Source organism: Trachypithecus francoisi, unplaced genomic scaffold, assembly GCF_009764315.1.
Source record: "Trachypithecus francoisi isolate TF-2019V2 unplaced genomic scaffold, Tfra_2.0 Lachesis_group15, whole genome shotgun sequence".
NCBI classification, from domain to species: Eukaryota; Metazoa; Chordata; class Mammalia; order Primates; family Cercopithecidae; genus Trachypithecus; species Trachypithecus francoisi.
Genome location: NW_022681460.1, coordinates 87592437 through 87614688, shown reverse-complemented (window position 1 = coordinate 87614688; position 22252 = coordinate 87592437). Strand labels below are relative to the sequence as shown.

Sequence of the window (22252 nt, the reverse complement as noted above, 5' to 3'; positions counted from 1 at the left end):
TGACACGTGTAAAAGGGACAGAAATGACATTTGAACCCACATCTTCCAACTCTGTGTACTATAATAATTTCACTGTACCAGACTATATTTCAGAGAAATGATGCATAGCAGCTTTATTTTGAGATCGTACATAGTTAGTTCTAATATAACTAAGCCCTAATTTATATTTAGCATCATGTTAGAAACATGATAAACACGAGTAACTGCTCATTATTAATGCAAGTGACTTGCAAATCTGCCCTGCAATTTTATTCTGGATACATCTATTTTGTGTCATTTCAATGGGCATGTGACAAAGGAGAATTATACTGTCAGCGTGTTCCCAGTCAACCCTTGCTACTCTGCTTCTTCCATTCCCTCATTTTGAGTCCTGCCTTTGCCAAACTAATTCTTGGACATTTTTCTTCTACTGTATGAAGAGGAGATGAGAAAGGGAGAACCAGAATTAAAGAGGTATGTGTGTGGAGCCTTTGAGTTTTGGTGGATGTGATCTTTAGAGAGAAAATAGAGAGAATGACTAGGCTTCTGTTACTAGGTATGAAAGCTGAAGGAATAAGGAGAGGGAATCTAGAAAATGTAACTATGAATTATAAATTAGATCTTCTCCTTATTCTCCAGAAATCACTAGTAAAAATATTCAGTTGGGTTTTCTTTTAACTATCGATAAATCTGTTTCTTTCCCCTTGTTACAATCCAAACTGAACCACAAGAGTTCTTTCTTACATTTTAGTTACAGATACATTATTCCTCCTCTGTCTTTTGGCTAAACTCAGCCTTGGAGTGCTTATTTTTCTAGGTTTTCCTCGCTATTATTTTGTAAGTTCCATTTTGAAATCTGCAATTCTTCTCTGAATAGCTTCTACTCATCTAATTCTATCACCAAAGCTACAAAATGTTTAGACGTAGTTCGAGAAATTCCAGAAACTACTTTAGAAAAAAGTGATCAATGTAAGAAAGGGCAAATTAATAAGGATCAGAGTCAAGCAGCTGAAATATTCTTTAAAAATCAGAACAGGGTTGGAATATACACACTGTAACTTGCTAGTACAAAAAAATTGCAGAGAATCAAAATTAGTGCTTTGGAACTTGAGAGGCAGCAGTAAAAATATTCTTCAGGTCAGTCTTCTGAATAATTGGCCCAATTGTTCAGCCAGTATTTTGCTATCAGAATGCAGAAAGTGGTATAAACCCAGGGATGCCCTTCAAATTAATGATCTTTTTCACCATGCGGGAATATCTTGCTTGCCAGAACATTTGAATGCTCCATTATTTTAAAAATTAAATCCAATCAAGAAGCTAAGAAATGAAATTTCTACAGTTACATTTTCTAAAGTGTCGAAGACTTTTAAGCTACTATCAAAAGAGCAGCCCTTTATTCTCAAAGTATTTGTATAGATATCAAAGTCATAATCAGACTGGCTTTATTTCAGAGAATATGCTTTCAGTAGCCTATCCAAGATTTCATGTTAGTATAAACAGTAAAAATAACAGAAGTATTGTAGGAAAGATGAATTGTGATTGACACAGGAGAAAATTCAGTTACTTGGAAAGTATATTTTATGGGATTAGAATTGAAAATAATAATATATTAGTGACTGAAATAGACATATTGATGTTTTAGAGCCATGCTTTGCTGGAATATTTTATGCTTTGTTTTTCAGGGATGTCAGGTCTTTGACTTGGAATTTAACAACAGACACTTTAAACAAAGTTATGTGCTTATATTAGTATAATCTGTAGTATAACAGAGGTTTAAGGTGTCTGCCTATAAAACTCCTTATATGAAATGGAGTGGATCATTAATTAATATGCCCAGTACTCTTCTTCACATCCAGACACCATCTCTCCACCTTTTCCTTTGCTATTCTTCACAGATGCAGGCCAATACAGATGCTGATAGTTCTCCAGCTGCCTGTGGCCTGCACAGCTCCTCTAATGAGCCGCATGCACAGCCTCTGAGAGGGGTGTGCACACAATCAAATCAAGACTGCTCTAGCTCTATTAAATGAGGCATATTCTCTCCCACCTGCCTTCTCTGGGTACCAGGAAAGTGATGAAAATCAGTCTTGGTGTTGGCAAATAACATGAAGATAGCAAATAACATTCTTCCCCAGTTAGGTGGTTTACCTTTTTTAAAAAATTGAAAAACAGAAATATATGCAATATATGCACACAGAAAGCAATTTAGCCAGCACAACCAGGTATAAAATGAGAAGTTTTAGTACATTATCCCTCATGACGCTATTAACTGCCTCCTTCATTCCCAGTTTCTGCTCACTATTAAGTACTGTAAAGGTTTTTGGCATGTTCTTCTCTACCCAGCTCCCACCAGCCCCTACCATCCCAAACGTTTGTATATGTGTCAGCGTATATATGGTGCATCTTGCTTTATTTTCATGGAAAGGTCTTAAGATTTATTTCACGTCCACATCCGCTCATCTACTTCTTTTTATAGATTGCACATGTACCATTGTATGAACATGCTATGTTGATATAAACAGTACTTTAATCCTATTAGGGTATTTTTATTCCCCCCTCCTTTTTTTATTACAAAAGAAGAGCTAATGAGTATCCCCAAAGATAAATCTTTTACAGGTATATTGTAGGGTAAATTTCTGTCAGTAAAATTGCCAAACCAAATACATGTCTATTTAAAATTCTAATAAACTTATTAACTTGCTCTTCAAACAGTGGAATCAGTTTGCACTTCCACTAGCACTCTTGTGAGCACTTGGCATTATCATACATTTAATTTTCCCCAATCTCAAAAATAAGAAAGGACATCTCACTGTTGCTTAGTTTTTCAGTTCTTTATGATAATGTTGAGTGCTTTTTAAGAATTTCATAATTGATTATGTATGTTTATTTTATTGTGAAGTACCTATTCTTATATTTTCCTCATTATCCTTAAAACTATGGAACACTTTGCATATTTGCCTGCCACTTTTGCACATAGACAATGCTAATCCACTCTGAATAATTACAATTTGATTATATATGTTGCTTAGGTGAGGCTTCTCTGATTTCTGTAACTGTGACCAATTTTTTTAAGACAACAAAGGAGAAAATTAGAGGAAGACAAAGGAAAGGAGGAGGACAGGAAGAAAAGGTTGAGGGTGATGGTGGGAGGAGCATTACTACCCCAAATGCTCTACTAATCCCTGGTTTTGACTATCAGTCCCTGGTAGAATGCAGTAGTTAGCATTGTTTATGGAATGAGACTAAGTGGATTTGAATACCACTACTGCCATTTATTAACCGTGCAAGCTTAGGAAATTTACTCAAATTCTCTAAGTCTCAATTTCCTCATTTGTAAATTGGAGATAGTAACAGTATATACATCATCACACACATCATACATCAATGTTATTGTAAGTATTTAGTAAAACAATCCACTGAAACTGAAGAACACTAAATGTGTGTAATATACACACTCAATGCTTGTCAGGCATTACTCTTACTAAATACTGGTCCATCCTATCCAGGAGGGACTAGAACAACTTCTCTTTCTTGGTCCTTTCTCAGTGGTCCTCCTTATTTGGGGACTCTGTCTTGTATTTACATGTTGCATTTCTGTGGAGCTAATTTAAACAATTGGTATACATGTCCCAAAAACAATTTTTATGGCATAATAAACTATTAAAAATTTACCTAAGAAATTATCTATTGTATCCAGTCAAGAGAGGTAAATAGTATTGTGGGAAGTATAGGATTTTTCATATTTTGTTTTTTCCATTTGAGTTTTCACTAATAGATGATGTAAGAAAAAGAAGACAGATGAACTCCATTTCAGTCTTAAGATATATTTGCAGTTTAATGCATACCTGAGCAAGATTTCTAAACTAGTATCAACAGATTGGATCTTTATTTTCTTCCCCCTTAATGATTTCAAATTTTGCTCTTTATATTGTTGTACTCGAATTTTTTTTTTTTTTTTTTGAGACGGAGTCTCACTCTGTGGCCCGGGCTGGAGTGCAGTGGCCGGATCTCAGCTCACTGCAAGCTCCGCCTCCCGGGTTCACGCCATTCTCCTGCCTCAGCCTCCCGAGTAGCTGGGACTACAGGCGCCCGCCACCTCGCCCGGCTAGTTTTTTTTTTTTTTTTTTTTGTATTTTTTAGTAGAGACGGGGTTTCACCATGTTAGCCATAATGGACTTGATCTCCTGACCTCGTGATCCGCCCGTCTCCGCCTCCCAAAGTGCTGGGATTACAGGCTTGAGCCACCGCGCCCGGCCAGTTGTACTCGAATTTAAACTGCTTAGTTACTATTACAATATAAATTAATCTAAAGTTTAGAGAATATTAAAAAGCTAGTGGAAAGAAGCTGGAAAACTTATATATGTAATATTAAATTATCTCTAGCAAACGGCATTTTTGAATATTAAAGATAACATTGTTAAAGTAGCAAGAGAAAAAATCTATATAAAGTTTATTGGACCCAATTTGTAAAAATATTGTTTACTTTATGAGAAAAATGACTATTATCAGATATGTGCTAAAAGTTGTTTTTCCATTTATTTAATTTGTATTTTAGTCCAAACAAATATTAATAAATATTATTATACTGAAGTTGGAGGATTCTGCTAAACAGTAGTATCTGAGATTTTGAAAATCTAATCCAATGATTCATTTTGGTAATAAAAGTTTTTAAATAAGTGGAATCAATGGGAGTGATAACAAGAAGGCATAATTACAAATGGAATAAAAGAGTAATTCTTTGGAGGTTTCTTCTCTATAGGAAGATACCAAATTAAGTCAGATAAAGATCAGATACCAAGAAGAAAATGTCAATGTTCAACATGTAGAAGCATCCAATAATTCAATGATAATAAAAACACATTTTTTTGTGATTGGAAATATATTTATGTATAGATGCCAATAAATACATTGTCTTGCTTTTAATTAATTTTATATTAAAATAACCTGAAATCGCACATCCAAGTATAAGCTCAGAGATGATAAAACTTAATCCTTTTTTTTGTTGTTGTTTTCTATTCACAGAAAATGAAGACCATCTAAATGGCTTAAAAACCAGGATAGAAAATGCTGATGCTAGAAATGGGGATCTCTTGAGAGCTTTGAATGACACTTTGGGAAAGTTATCAGCTATTCCAAATGGTAAGCATTCAGGACACTACCAACTGTGTCAGTTGACCTGAAATTTTGAAGACTGTTGTCAACTTTTACCAATTTTTTCTAAGATTATTCTGGTACTATTATCTGGAAATTAGATACTGGTTTTCTTACTTATGAATTCTTCTTTGTGAGAATGAGAAACTAAACCATACTTTGCATTATGGTATTTTTTATCTTTTATTGCCTTTAACCAGTATCCTTAGGAATGTGTTACAGAAAGGTAGATATAGACATCTTATTATTATAAAACTCATTCTTCAGTATTGGCAGGGGATTGGTTCCAGGACCCCCCCACAGATATCGAAATCCTTGAATACTCAAGTCTGTTTTATAAAATGACATAGTATTTGCATTCAACCTATGCATAGCCTCCCATATACTTTAAATAATCCCTAGATTATTTATAATACCTAACATAATGTAAATGCTATGTAAGTTCTTACAGTGTATTGTTTAGGAAATAATGACAAGAAAAATGTTTGTCCATGTTCAGTACAGACACAACCATTTTTTTTCCCCCTAAATATCCAAATATCCAACTATCCAAGGTTGGTTGAATTTACAGATACAGAACCCACTTACAAAGAGGGACAACTGTATTGTCTTCCGTGTTTCAGCCCAAGAAATCGCGTATTAGTGAGATAGAATAAATCACATAGACACTATTCTCTAAAATACGGATGTAGCACCACAAAGGCACAGTTTATTAAAGTACCTGCAGTAATAGGTGAGAGCCCACTGCATTCTCTCTTGATAAAGTTCAATTTCTTTAGCTATTCCAACTTTCAAAAACATTAGTGGTCAAACCATGTCTGTAATATCTTTCTACCTGTTAGAACTGCTGGAAATTTTTGAATGTTATTAGTTCCTGAAAGCACACATTATTTTAAAGATACTACTTTTACTATTTGTATACTGTTAAAGCATGATATAATAACTGCAAAGATTATAAACACTTATTGAGTACTTAATATACTTACGTTAAGTGTATGTAATCCTCATACCAATTGGAACAAAAAAAATTTGCTTCATTTGCTCACATCAATTGGTATGAGGATTACATACACTTAACATAAGCATACTGAATGTAGATAACGTAAATATTGATAGTGTTATGGTAATAACACTATCTTAACATAAGTTAGCACTAACACTTAACATCAGTTAAGATAGTGTTATTATCCCCACTTTACAGGTAAGAAATAGACACAGCATACTAAAGGCCATTTTGTTAAAACTGGCACAAAGGAAACTTAAACCCCACAGTTTGATTTCAGAGCCTATGATCTTAACCACTAACCTATATACACTAGTAGTCATCTGTAGGTACAATATACAAATTAGGATCAGGAGACAAATGCACATATTTATACAACACAGTTAACATTAAAATCTAGTGGTTTTTACCTTTTTAACATTTAAAAACCTGAGTAACTTTTCAGATTTTCATGTCACTTCTTTAGTAGTAAGTACATAGAAAATTTCCAATGCTGAAAACAAATATAATTACACAAATGCATGGCCTAACATACCTGACAATGTTTCTCTATCCTAAAATGAAAATACATTAATTTTCTCCCAACCCGCACCCCGACCCCTGCCCCGCTTTGGAAATGCAGATTAAATCTTAAGCCTCGTTTTCATGACGCTCACGTGGATAAATTTATCTCGTTAATAAGTTCAGCAGCAAATCACAATATGACCTTAAACAATGAACATTTAGAAGAGTCACTTCACTACTTTAAGAGCTAATCAGGTATTCATAGCAAAAGTCCCTGAGAAAATTTAATCTAGCTAAAAAATGTGCTTCATTTGCTACACCCAAATGAGACAAAGTTCAGCCTTTTTTCTTTGTAAATATGTCCCTGAGATTAGCCAGCAGCAGCCTCACTTTGACAAGCATGGATTAAGCCACTAACTCCACACCCTTTGTTTTGTTTTTCATACCCTCATCTGCTGACAGACACAGCTGCTAAACTGCAAGCTGTTAAGGACAAAGCCAGACAAGCCAACGACACAGCTAAAGATGTACTGGCACAGATTAAACAGCTCCATCAGAACCTCGATGGCCTGAAGAAGAATTACGATAAACTAGCAGACAGCGTTGCCAAAACGAATGCTGTGGTTAAAGATCCCTCCAAGAACAGTAAGATCTCCTTTTTCACTGTGATGATGTCATTTATTTCCTCTCACTGTGAAAGTATCCCAGACTCATAAATGCTCCAGTTGGAAAAGACCCTCACAGTGGTGTAGTCTGCCTTCCTTGTTTCATAGATTGGCCTCAGGAATCGAGTGTCGTGCAGTTCCAAAGCTAGAATCCAAGTCTTCCACCTCTGCCCCAGTGCTTTTGTCATCTGAATTTTTTCAAATCGAGAAGAGATTAGGAATTCTCAAGGTGTGCCTAACATTCAGCATAGAGATGCCAAACACTTTTTAATCCGTGTGTGTAATTAAAAATACAGTTGTACTTGGGTAATTATATCCTCAGAATTGGCGAAGTGTCCTGGAACATAGAGGTTAAGGGGCACGTTCATTAGCAGACTTGTTAGAACAGGGTATGAAAATGATATCAAATTGAAATACATTAAAATTTGAAAATCTTGATATTTTATTATTTAGATTCCAGTTATTTCACATTTCCAGGAAAAAAAAATAAAGCATTTATCTAGTTTCTAAAGACTATTCACATCTTTTATATATTGTATCAAATTATATTGACTTAAGGATTTACTGAGAAAACCTGAGAGAAAATATCATAATTTATATTATTAGTTAAATATAGTCAAAATATTAAGATTTTTAAATGTATTTTTCCTTTTCTGTCAACTGATACAAAGCTATATGGGGCCAGGTACAGTGGCTAACACCTGTGTTGTTTGCACTTTAGGAGGCTGAGGCGGGAGGATCGCTTGAGCCTAGAAATTCGAGACCAGCCTGGGCATCATAGCAAGACCCCATCTTTACAAAAAATTTTAAAAATAGCCAGGCGCGGTAGTGGTATTGCACCTGTATTCCCAGTCACTTGGGAGTCTGAGGCTGGAGGATCCTTTGAACCCAGAAGGGTGAGGCTATAGTGAGCTGTGATCATGCCACTGCACTCCAGCCTGGGTGGCAGATTGAGATGCTGTCTCAAAAAAAAAAAGGGTTATCTTGGTACCCTTGTTACATGGTTTCACCACAGGAGATGCTTGGGTAATCTGTGTGTTTCACTTTCAAGAGACAAGCCCTCTTTATATGCCAACATTTTTGGGGGGTGTCAAAGTATTTGGAGTATAAAAACAAAAGCACTGTAATTGGTATTATACGCCTTACAATTCAAATGCTGTTTGAGTGGGAAATGGAGCTTGATTTCAGCATCCTAGCCTCAAATCAAATCCTATGGATGCTATGATATAACAGACATTATTAATATGACTTCTTCATAAGCAAGGACGAGTATAAACACATATAACATAAACTTCAGAGCCAGGGAGAAAAAGGGGAGATAAAAACATTTTTAAAAATTTTTAATGTAAGCCCAGAAATGGCTTGCCTTGTAGTTCCAAGATTCCATAATAACTTCTTATGATTTATGCCAAATCACAATATTCCCACTAAAAATGAATGAAAGCAAAATTTTAATCAAATGTTACTATCTCTTCTGCTTATTTCATAATTTAAGATATATTTTTAACTTTCATTTTAAGTTCAGGGGTATAAGTGCAGGTTTGTTACCTAGTTAAACCTGTGTCATGGGGGTTTGTTGTATGGATTATTTATTTCATCACGCATGCATTAAGCCTAGTAACCATTAGTTATTTTTCCTGACCCTCTCCCTCATCCTGCGCGCCATCCTCCAAAAGAATTCCATTCTATTTTAGAATGATTCTCAACTAGTAGTGGCCTTTCATAATATCTCTGTTTTAATCCTATCCTCTATTATGAGAAATAGTTAATTATCTACAAATATTAATTAAATTGGGTCTGTTTTCATCTTACTAAAACGTGGAAATAATTTTTAAAATGCGAAGAGTGGTCACTAAATTATATATTTTGGGTACTTTTATTTGATAACATTTGTTTGAGTTAAAATGGGGTGCATTTATAATTAGTATCTGTTATGAAAAATACCATTTTTTATAGTCATTACTTTATAATATTTATAGAAAATACTTTCTCATGAATTTTCTAATTTTTTTGTTTTGCTTCCATGTGAAATTGCCTGCAGAAATCAGTATGTATATGTTTACTTATATACCTTTTAGTGACGCTCATACTTCATTGTCTGTTGCAAAAAGTTTCAGCTTTGCATGTACTATATTTTGGTTTTGCTTTAAACATTGCATAGCTATACTTTCCACTGTCACAGTATTAATGGTAGATATGTAAAAGTAATCTTCCTTTATAAAAAGGTCATATGTGGATAAAGGTGATATAAAATGTTTTTAATAGTGTTATAAAAAGTTTGATCAGGCAAGGTGGCTCATACTCTAACCCCAGAACTTTGGGAGGCCAAGGTGGGAGGATCACTTGAGGCCAGGAGTTTGAGACCAGCCTGGGAAACATAGCAAGAGTCTATCTCTACAAAAAGGAAAAATGAGTGAAATATCTGTGTGATAGCCACCTAAAAGTGGAAAACTGAATTTCTCTATAGAATTAACTAGATTATGCTGCCTCTGATAATACAGATTCACCCCCGACATACAAATGACTTATTTGCAAGAGGATTAAAATAGATTTAGGTCTACATTGTTGTTGTTTTTATGCCCCAAAGCTCACTTTTTCCTCTCCATGTAATTATTCTCAACTTCTGTAGAATTATATTTGGAGAAACACATAATAAAATTAGGTCTTAACAAATGAGCAACTACTGGGATATCAAAATATTCTCTCTTAAACATCCCATAGTTTAAATTGAAAGTCAAGATGAAACTGAAAAAAATAGCTACAAAAATAATAACAACAAAATTTAATTTATCCCTATTTGAAAAATATGACCAAGGATGTCCTCAGTGGAAAATGAGAGCAACTACATTACTAAACCATCACTGAAATAACAATTTTAAAGAATCAACTTTGGTAACTTAGAAAAAGCAGAGTTAACGTAAAGAATGAAAAAGATTAAAAAATTAATGAATTTGAAGACAGAAAATAATAGACCTGATAAATCTAAGAGGTGACTCCTTAGGAATCCAGATTAAAAATTAAGTGATTGTCAGGTTTCATCAAGAAAAATAAAGGACAAATAGGCAAAGCTCTAAAAGAGGCATCACTAGACAAGGGAGGAAATTTAACACATAAGAGATTACTTGGCAAAACTTCAACTGCTCCAGAGGATAGAGGAAAAAGAGGGGAGAAGAGGAACCTATAAGTTCCATTTTGAAACGTTTGGCAAAAACTTCTGAGAACTTGTGAATAAAAGTGTCTGTAATTTACCTCAGTCTAAGTAGCCTTTGTTTAACTACTTTTGCTCTTTCTCATTAATCCAAATCTAAATCATTTTGCTTCAGTTTTAGAATAATTTGTAGAATGTCAGAATAACAGTGGAGAATTAAAGGAAGGGCAAAATGAACAAATGGTTTATTAAAAGTATACAAAATAAAGGGATCACTGTGTTTATGCTATCTATTTGATGACATAACAAACACTTCTTTCCAGATAACACGCACTTCAGGAATAAAATACTGCGCTCAGTTCTTGATATAGCAAGCCCCAGCTATTCGTTAAAGTTAATAATAGACCTATGTTCTTTTTAAATGCCAGTAACAATATAAGTCATATTTACGAGTATGATTTCAAAATACCTACTTCAAAACCGAATTTTAAAAAAATAATAATTTACTTCCCTTTGAGCACATGTGATTCCTTCCTGAGGGTTAGTTCTCAGTGGTTGTGTGTCAGCCACAGAGCAGATCATTCAGAGTCTAAAACGGCATGTAGCCTTGAACCTTAAGCAGTTTAACTTTTTCATCAGAGTCACAATGACAAAAAGCTGAACAATACACACTTAATCAGATAATAAATGACATAGTATAGATGAGACTGCCAGCATCCCAGTGATAGAATAAGTGGTTTACCACGTGGCATAGGCCCTCCCATGAAAAGCACATACTGAAAGTCTGTGGATCAGTGATGACCTCCAACTACTTTAGGGTTGAAACTTTTGAAATTGCCAATATGTAACCCATTATTTTTTTTAACCTACAAAAACAGCTGTTTAATATGGGTCAACCTAATATATAACACAGGATAATCAACTGTTCTTCAAAATGAAATTGAACTGCACCATGAAAGATTTAATTAAATATAGGCATTTAGTCTAAGGGTTTTTCAACATCAAAATGTTCTTCAAAAGACATTTTGATAGCTTCTCTCTTTAAGATGTGCAAAAAAAAAGACGGTGAGAAAAAGAAAGAAAACCAATTTTGTGTAAAAACCCTGATTTAAATAGAGTTCTAGCTTGGACAGACTAGGTGACATTTTAAAGATGCTTTCATTTCCTTGCTTCTGTGACTAAAGTTCTATTCTGTAAAGGTTAACTTTTTGGCTGAAGTTAGAAATTAAGCATTGAATTAAGTTCTTCATATTCTCTACCTTCAATGCTAATTTTTACCTTAATCACAAAGCAAAAGTGGTGGCCCTCTGTCCTAACATCTGCTCCCCTGGCCTGCTTGAGTCTCAACTAAAATATTCACATTTGCCATCACACATTTTGCTTTAGCTGTTATGGCCATGCTTTGTCGCGTTAATAAGATAAAATTGTTTGGTTAAGCATACTGCTATTCTAATTCTGTGTGTGCACGTGTGTGCATGCACATACGTGCACACTAATTTTGTTCTATGCAGTTGCCGACGCAGATGCCACTGTCAAAAATCTAGAACAGGAAGCTGACCGGCTAATAGATAAACTCAAACCCATCAAGGAACTTGAGGATAATCTAAAGAAAAACATCTCTGAGATAAAGGAATTGATAAACCAAGCTCGGAAACAAGCCAATTCTGTAAGTTCTTTTTATCGTCAGTATCAGTAATTGATTGTAATAGTTGGACTATTCCTAGAGGGAATGTCTTTCCCCAGGATTCCCCGATGAATGATCTTGGGTTCTTTTCCTTTAACCTGAAGTGATTTGGGGTAGGAGGAGTTGGAGTGGGGGAAAGGTTAGTTTTGTTTTGTTTGTAAATTGCAAAAGACATTTCATGAGAACAATAATCACCACTTATTATTGTAGAACTAAGAATTCTGGTATATTCTATTACTGTTTGCATAGAATAATACAAATAGCAAGAAAGAAAACCTTATTATTGTATAATAAAAAGCGATGGATGAGAGTACCTTCCTCTTGCTAAAAACAAACCAAAAAAAGGCCAACTAGTGGGGTTACAGCAGGAATGAAAGAACAATATACGGAATAAGAGCAAAAAGAAACAAACATTATACATATATATTCTTTTGTCTCGTATAAACAACAATAAAAATGGCTTTGGTTATAATGTTTACATTTATTTTTTGTTTTGGAGTAGATAGGAAATAGCTGATTTGTCTCAAAATTTTGCTCTTTATTTACCCAATTTGAAGTTTACTAGGATAGAGACGGAGCTTTCTAGAAGGTAGCATGCTAATGAGCCAGGGCAGAGTTGTTAAGTGCCCACGTGAAACTTTAGTCAAAGGAAGGAAGGAAAGGGAGTGGAGGGGAGGGGAGGAAGAAAGAAAGAAAGGACAGTTTTCTTGTTTTCAGGCTTGAACTCAAACCTTGTTAGATACCATAGTCTTCCATCTCAAAAATTCTGTTTTTTTAACAACCCTGGAGCTAGGATGATCAGAAAAGCCCTTTCTTAGTCCATCAATTTATATTTTTGTAGTATTTAAGAATATGATGCTCCAGTAACAGCATATTCTTTTTCCTCCTTATTCACATCTAACACTTCTAAACAATGCCAAGACAATAAGTTCAAGGTGAACATTGTTCACGACTGCCTGAAAAAAACTTAGAAAACAACAAAAAGGGCCAGGGGCGGTGGCTCACGCCTGTAATCCTAGCATTTTGGGAGGCCGAGGCGGGTGGATCACAAGGTCAGGAGATCGAGACCATCCTGGCTAACACAGTGAAACCCTGTCTCTACTAAAAATACAAAAAAATAGCCGGGCGTGTAGGCGGACGCCTGTAGTCCCAGCTACTCAGGAGGCTGAGGCAGGAGAATAGCGTGAACCCGGGAGGCAGAGCTTGCAGTGAGCCAAGATCGTGCCACTGCACTCCAGCCTGGGAGACAGCGAGACTCCGTCTCAAAAAAAAAAAAAAGAAAAAAAGAAAACAACAAAAAGATTAGTGAAGATGATGTTACGTAAGACCAGAGTAATAAATCAGTGAAAGGATCTGAGAAAACATATATTCAGCTAGAATATGAAAGCCGGGCAATATCGTTGACAGGTGATCATTATGTATGTGAAGCAGAAGATTAAAAGAAACCAGATGTTACTTCAAGGTTTGAAGTTTTATCTAAGATTTATCCAACATGGTAAAAACCTCTACTATGTTCAGTGTTACTTTCTGTAAGGTACACAAAGATGAATAAAGGAGTTCTTTCACTCACAAAGTTTATAAAATAGTAGGGAAAATAAGATATGTACACATACCTTGTCACATAATGCAGAATATTCTACCACATTATAGAAGCCATGAGAAGTGACATAAAAGTTCTAGAAGGAACAATCACTTCTAGTAGGGCCTGAAGATTTCCTGAAGGGAATGATTTGAGCCAGGCATTGAGGTGGGATAGTGCTGGGGAGTTGGAGGTAGAGTCAGGGAACGGGGAGAGTATTCTGAAAAGAGGGAATGACTTAAAGCAAGGCAGAGGGAGAAGGAAGTTTTAGGGTCCGTTTAGGAAAAAGAAGTCCAGTTTGCCCAGAGTAATTGATAAAGGAAACATAACCAGAAAGGTCAATAGAGGCCAGGTCTTGCCAGGCCTTCAATAATCAGTTAAGCAGTTTCATTTAACAACACTTGTACTTGGGATAAGCCTCACTGGAGAGGATAAGCTGAAAGCTTTGAGCATGGAACACAGTGTAATCAGAGCTGTGCTTTTTAAATATAAATCCAGAAGCAATTTGTGGGGTAGATGAAAGAAAGAGGAATGAAGGACCCAACTACAGCTGTGGCAAGAGAAAAGAAGAACGTGATGTACCACTCTTATATTTTGCAATGTTAACTTGGAAGAAGCAATAAGAGTAAATATTATTTTGTGAATCTCACATTTAGCCACATTTTCTGACTTAGTCATCAAGTGGATAAATCTAGACATTTTTATTATTTCTTCATTGTACAGATTTCTGAGTGCTTTTCCCCTCCTCACAAAAGGGTGAAATTTGGACATGTAAGCATATAAAACCTGTCTTAAAGTACAAAATAAAAGAAAGGTATAGGCTGGGCATGGTGGCTCATGCCTGTAATCCCAACACTTTGGAAGGCCAAGGCGGGTAGATTTCATGAACTCAGGAGTTTGGGACCAGCCTGGGCAATGTTACAAAACCACATCTCTACAAAAAATTGAAAAATTACCTGGGCATGGTGGTGCATGCCTATAGTGCCAGCTACCTGGGGGGCTGAGGTGGGAGGATCACTTGCTCCGGAAGATGAGGTTGCAGTGAGCCATGTTCACACCATGGCACTCCAGCCTGGGTGACAAATAGAATCCCCGTCTCAAAAAAAAAAAAAAAAAAAAAAAAAAGAAAGAAAAGAAAAAAAGAACGGTACAAAAGTAATGTTAGAAAAAGTAATCATTGTCCATACATTTCAAAGAAATTCCCAATCACTTTTGCAGATGGAGCTACAGCACAATGCCTTATTTTTTGTAAGACATTAGAAATATGCAAGTAGCCAATTTTTTTCCAAATGAGTTTTGTACTAAATGAATATTACATTTTCTGATTTGTAAATATGGATATCTGGATATGACCTTAACACATACTTGTCATGAACAAAACATTAAAGACATTTATTTTAAAGTAGCTTTCTCTGGGTTTGTTGATTCTGAAATTGAGTGGCTGATACTCCTTTAAATGAATGACCTACTTACTGGATGAAAAATACAGTGAAAATCCAATAGATATAACAACGGGATACTCAATAATGTTTGAGTTCATGATGATTAACTGGTAAATAATGTTGTATTATTGAAATGCCTTAAAGATACTTAATGCTTAGTGATTTTTGTTTAGAGATCTTACTAAGGATCTGCATTAGAAATAACAATAATTGATAGAGCCAAACATTCTGAAAGGATGATTGAATTTCAGAAATTTCTTTCCTCTTATAAGAGGGATATATCCCAAAGATTTCTTCTAGAGATATAGTATTTTGATTTACCTGATTTCTTCTAAAGATATAATATTTAGATTTACCTGTTTTAAGTTGGTTAAAAGAAATACCTATTATTGAAAATCAAAACACAAAGTATTCAAAAGGAAAAGACTACTAGTTATGTACTGGTTGTCAACAGTTTGGGCTAAGTGAATGTTTCAGGTTCTGAGAGTATATTCAAAACCAGAAAACAGAGAGCAGACAATCCAAGAGGATTTTCTACATGAATGTGTGAGAGCTGGACGATAGGTTACTGTCTAATCCACTTTGCGCTGCTGTGACAAAATACCACAGACTGGGTAGTTTATAAAGAAAAGAAATTTATTCTCACAGTTCTGGAGACTGGGAAATCCAAGATCGAGGTGCTGGCAGGTTAGGGACCTGTTTTTCTGCTTCCAAGATGGCACTTTGAATGCTGCATCCTCAGGAGAGAAGGAACACTGTGTCTTCACATGGCAGAAGAGCAAGAGAGAGAGAGAGCTCTCACCCCTGTAAGCCTTTTTAATAGTGGCATCAATTCATTCATGAGGAGAGAGCCCTCATGACCAAAACACTTCCCAAAAGGGCCCCTTCCCAACACTGTTGCACTGAGGATTAAATTTCAAACACATGGATTTTGTTGGACACATTCAAACCATAGCAGTTACTCTGTAGGATTAATTGCTGGCATATTTGGTATAACATCATCATTTTGTTCCAAGAATTGTATTTGTTAGATATGTATTCTATACAATAGATTGGTTGTAACCTCTAGTGACATTAGATACTCAGTTTTAAAATGGCTGCTCTCTTAGACTTGGAGTTCTCAGGTAGAGTTTCACCAGGTCAGTTAGATTTTAATGCTGCTGCTCTATCTGCATCACTTTTTTTCTTTTTTCTTTTTGAGATGGAGTCTCACTCTGTGGACAGGCTGGAGTGCAGTGGTGCAATCTCGGCTCACTGCAGTCTCTGCCTCCCAGGTTCAAGCAATTCTCCTGCCTCAGCCTCCTGAGTAGCTGGGACTATTACTAATTGTTTTTGTATTTTTACAAAACAATTAGTATTTTTACAAAAACAATTAGTAGTTGTTTTTGTATTTTTAGTAGACACAGGGCTTCACCATGTTGGCCAAGATTGTCTCCATCTCTTGACCTCATAATCTGCCCGCCTTGGCCTCCCAAAGTGCTGGGATTACAGGCATGAGCCACCACACCCGGCTCTGTCTGCTTCACTTTGGCAACCTCCTTTTCAACACACTAATCATGGAATCCCCTGGTTTTTTTTGGTTTTTGTTTTGTTTGTTTTGTTTTGTTTCGTTTTGTTTTTTTTACCAGGCTTACCTAAGCAAGGACTGAAATTCATTCTGTGACCAAATGATCACATTACATTTATATTCAGTCATCTCTTCTTTAATTAATAACTGAGGGATATTACTCAATTGTGTTTTGTTTTGTTTTGTTTTGACATAAAGTCTCGCTCTGTCACCCGGGCTGGAGTACAGTGGTGCAATCTTGGCTCACTGCAACCTCCACCTCCCGGGTTCAAGCAATTCTCCTGCCTCAGCCTCCTGAGTAGCTGGGACTACAGGCACGTGCCACCATGGCCAGCTAATTTTGTATTTTTAGTAAGATGAGATTTCACCATGTTGGCCAGGATGGTCTCGATCTCCTGACCTCGGGATCCACCCACCTCAGCCTCCCAAAGTGCTGGGATTACAGGCATGAGCCACCACACTCAGCCTCAATTGTGTTTTTTAAACAAAACTGATTTATTAGGAATTAAACTAGCCATAATACAGCCATAGGGCCGAGCTATAAAGCGTTTATGAAATAAAAATGAAGTAAACTACATATAGTCACTTTGACTACTACTTCAGCCCCATCAGAATTGGATATGATTATCCGCCAGGGATAACACACTAGTCAGTTCTACTCATGAATTCCACACAGATCTTGATTTCTTGTTCGCTTTGATCTTCTTTTGATGTCAATGGTACTTATAACCTGCCTCAGATATTAGATTTTCTCAATGCCAAGGTCTTCTCTGATAGTGATTTTGGTTCACTTTCAGCAAATTGCTAAAAAAATCACTATATCTGACACCCTTTCCTGAACATTAAAAATATCTGAGGACCATATTTTTCCCCCTGCCCTCTACTGTGCTGTCTTTCTCTTGCTTTGCTTTATTCTTTTTATCTCTAATCCCTTGGATGATCCTTGGTATAGCTGCCATTCTAGCACAGAACACCCTTTACCAACTCCCATCGCTCATCTGCTTTGCCATGTGAACATCCAAGTAAAAATTGTACATTTCCTACATTGTTTTGCAATTCATTTTCACTCACCTACCCTCAACACTGTATGTAGAAGGGAAATTCTCTGCTTTGTGAAGCAGGAACTAACTTCCCAACTGAAAACCGCCCCATCCAGAAGACTATCTCCCTAGGACACAGAGCAAACACTCTGGGGACCTTAGCTGACCCCAAATCCTGCACCCAGCAGTTGGCAGGCTGGCCCCACCTTTTTGGGGACGGCAAGAACAAGAAAGTGGTTTAAGCAGCAGACTTCCTGGGATGTCCAGCCCCAGGCCACCACACTCAGGCCTCCAGGAGTCACCCTTCCTCGGGTGGTGGAGGAAACAGCCCCTGTTTCTCTCCAGAACACAGTTTCCTCTTTGTGGAGATACAATTTGTTTACCAGATCAGGTGAGGCAACAACAATAAACAAATAAATGACTTATGCAGGTCTATGGGAGACATAACAGATCTTCTGTATCCCTAGAAGTCTCAATTCTATATGAATTTACCATTGCAAAAATCCCTCTTTAGTCTTCTCTTTTGAATCCAACCAATTTGGCACCCAACCTTTGCAGTAAACTTTCATAACCCTTGGAGAAGGGCCACAGTTCTGCCCATACTCAAACACAGATGAGACTCCTGGAGACACCTCCTGGTGTCATGATCATAGGGAGGCTGTTTTGGTTTCTAGGCTATCTTGTTGGGAGTCTGCACAGCCCTTCCATAGGGGTAATGATAATGCTAGTTCGTTTTCTTCCAAATGTGCAAATTGCACAAGTAGCACAAAATGCTAGAAGAAATGAAAAAATGAAAATTCACGGCTAGTGAAGGCCAACAGGACATTTGAACAAATGGCAGAGAGAGGTTTTACATCTTCCTCTGTCTCTGCCTCTTTCTAGAGTGCTATCAATGAGTAAAGTTACAGATTCTCTCTGAGAATCTCTCCAGGCAACTATTTTGCTATCCTGAAAGTAACCCTTTGATGGTGATTTTCCATCTGATCCTACAGAAATTAAATCAGATAATCAACTAGTGTTATTTATGATTGAAGGAGGGCTATCTAAATATAAGTAAAAATTGGTATGAACAATGTTACTCTATTCATATAGGCATTCCTTTTTTATCAATTTATAGTAATTTTTAAGGTATTTTTCAAAAGAAAAGGGAGCTATTAAATACATTAGTAGTGATAGCCATTGGAAATTATTTCCATTTCATTTCCTGGCAACTTCATAAAAAGGTGTAATTTATTCTGAAATGTGTGTTCTGAGTGGAATGATTAATATTCTTCTTACTGTTAGAACACCTAGAACAAAATCTATTTGTCCTCTTTCAACTATGAGAGCATGGGAGGGTTGGTAATTTCCTCTTGAAAACTAAAAGAAAAATAGTTTCTTAGTTTAAGTGATACCAAAACCGCTGAAATTTCAATTGTAAAATTTCACTAAACAACCAATAAAGATCATTCTTGTTAGCTCCATGTAAAATCACCTTCCTAAAATGTTCCCATATTCATAATGGAGAAAGGTATGATGGTAGCAAGTTGTTAGCTACATGCTTCAAAAAATAGCATGATAACAAGACATGGAGCTGTGAACAGCTCATTGGCAAAATTCTAGTGGAAAACTGCTCTTCTGTGCCCTCATTAATGAGTATAATGGTGTCTGCATATGGGCATTGAATGATACTATTTGATGATAGAAAATAACTTCAAAGAAGAAACAATGATGGCTTTGTGGTTGGAAGCTACTTCAAACTTTCTGAGAGATTTACTCTTGGTTCTTTGTACCTTGTTTTTCTTAAAGATCAAAGTATCTGTGTCTTCGGGAGGTGACTGCATTCGAACATACAAGCCAGAAATCAAGAAAGGAAGTTACAATAATATTGTTGTCAATGTAAAGACAGCTGTTGCTGACAACCTCCTCTTTTATCTTGGAAGTGCCAAATTTGTAAGTCTAATATTCAACTTTTCATTAGGCTGCTGTATGTGTCTAGCTAGAGAGTAATCCAAAAATGTGTAGAATCCAATAACATGGTCCCCAAATGGTCTAACATAGGCGTTCAGATTTGAAAACCTCAGCATCTTACCTCACAAAATTCTGAAGTGTCAAATTAAGTTAGAAGTCAAATGAAAGGAAGAAAACTACAGTATTTAGTCACATTTGCCTTCATTTGTCAGTATATCATCGTTTCTATTAAATTATACTTTCAGATCCAGTGATTTAAGAACGCTAATGAGAACAAAGCTATTTTACTTACTTTTTATTTATTTATCTTATTTACTGTTCAAACTAAATTACAATAAACTCTTCTGTTAATGAAATGAAAATAGCAAAGTGTGTACTATTTTTTTTTAACCAATGAAAACTCTTCTAACTTGTTTTGAATTTGTGACTTGAACTAAAATAACACAGATTATATCGACAAAAGCCCACCCGTAAAGTTCTAATTTCTTCCATTTGAACTATTTGATTTTGCATGCATGGGGATCTTCCAAAATGAATATGACTTCTTAACAAATCAGTCATGGTATAAGTCAATATTTGCCATTTGGGTAAGGAATTCTAGGTCAATTTGGGAAATAAAATCATAGCTGCCCCCTCAAAAATGTCAGTGTCCTTGGTGAAAATAATAATGGATTCCGAATTTAAATATTTGTTTTTATCTTTACCACAAGTATCAGAGTGAGAAAGGCTTTGGTTTCAAAATTAGACTTAATTAGAATTGGTAAAATTAACAAACATGCCTGAGCATTATGGACTTTTTTTTTTTTTTTTTGCTTTAAGGATACAAAAATAAAATATTATTTTAATAATGTATAATGATAAATAATATTACTTGACAAGTATTATCATGAAGCTCCTAATTATTTCACATGTCTGCAAATGGCACTTACTGAAAATCACTCTGCTTGTCTCCTCTTTAAAGGTGCTTTATATCTGATATCTCTTGTTTTTGTATTTCTCTGAACTAGATTGACTTTCTGGCTATAGAAATGCGTAAAGGCAAAGTCAGCTTCCTCTGGGATGTTGGATCTGGAGTTGGACGTGTAGAGTACCCAGATTTGACTATTGATGACTCATATTGGTACCGTATCATGGCATCAAGGTAACCAACTTAATAAAGATTAAGATAATTAAATGACAGAATTTTGAAGTAGTTTCCCAGTTTATAAGACAACTCCTATTTCCATTTCAATAAGGTAGCTGTTTATGTATGTAGACACATGTGTATGAATTCTATGTTATACATATACATGTCTGGGAGTGGGTAGGTTTGTCATACTTGTTAGGAACTGACAAACTTTCCAGGTATTGACCAGAGGACCCAGTCCATTTCTGACTCCTTCATCTTGTGTCTGTAGGAATTTGGGGGCGTCACTGTCTCAGGCTTCTTATCTCGCCTGTAAAAAGCACTGTCACTCATTCTTATGCAATACAAGCCAAAGCATAAGAGCATCATTATTGCCTGTCTTTGGTGTACACAGCTCCGCTTTTAGTCTACATAGCCACCATAGAAACATGCAGTATCAAAACACTGAAATTCATATGTAACATATCAGGTCCACCCTACTTAAAATGGGAAATAATCGAGAATTGATTCAGTTATTCTATCTTTGGAGCTTTAATGCAATTATCAACGTCTAGTATGATATAGATTACTTATAGAACTATCCCTGTCTTCAGCACTTCCCTCTCATTGTCTCTTCTTGTTTTCCCAATTCTCAACTCCCTGTTAAACCCAAAGCAGCTAACAGTTGAGCGGTATAGTTACGGGCCTAGGGCTGGACATGAAGCTGATCGGAGATAGAGAAGACTTAAAGAACTGGTAATCGTTGACTCTGGGTGATAGATACATAGAGTTGCATTCTGTTTGTAGATACTTAAGCTTTTCCATAATAAAAAGTTTAAAAGAAAGAGCCATGTTCAATGACATGTGCTGTAGTCCCAGCTACTTGGGAGGCTGAGGCAGGAGGATCATTTCAGCCCAGGAATTCAAGGCTGTGGTCATGATGATCATGCCTGTGAATAACCACTGCAGTCCAGCCTGGGCAATATAGCAAGACTTCATCTCTTAAAAAAAAAAAAAAAAGTTATAAAAAAAAAATGAGACGCAATATTTTTAGTTCGTTTTAAGCAAGTTTTTCAGCAAAAGTGTGTGTGCATGTGAGAGAGAGAGAGAGAGTGACAGAGTGCTTGCATATTTAGTGGTGTTGAGGGAATTAAGTACTTAACCGGGTTTAAGGACATTTATACTCATAAAGTACAGTTCTTCTTTCAGAAAAGATACATTCTGTTAAAGAAGGTGAACCTTATTTGATAAATTCATTCTTTTGTTACCATGTATTTCACTTAACACTGCATCCTCAAAGATAAAAAGATTACCAAAATGAGACAGCAGGGAGAGAAATATGACACCGAAGTTTTATTATGACTGCTTGTCTCAAAAGAGAGACCAGATTTTCATATTTAACAGCTCATGGAAATCAATCACTTAAAAAAGAAAA

General features: G+C 35.9%; 1 protein-coding gene across 4 annotated transcripts in view; it reads left to right on the top strand.

The window, feature by feature from the left end:
• Positions 1-22252, top strand: part of LAMA2 (laminin subunit alpha 2) — a 622674-nt gene that overhangs the window by 530056 nt on the left and 70366 nt on the right. For all 4 annotated transcript variants that reach the window (XM_033235504.1, XM_033235503.1, XM_033235507.1 and 1 more), the window contains 6 exons: positions 5002-5118; positions 7100-7282; positions 9344-9349; positions 11962-12116; positions 19551-19694; positions 20720-20853. In XM_033235504.1, coding sequence (XP_033091395.1) covers positions 5002-5118; positions 7100-7282; positions 9344-9349; positions 11962-12116; positions 19551-19694; positions 20720-20853 — 739 coding nt within the window. The remainder of the gene's footprint in view (positions 1-5001; positions 5119-7099; positions 7283-9343; positions 9350-11961; positions 12117-19550; positions 19695-20719; positions 20854-22252) is intronic.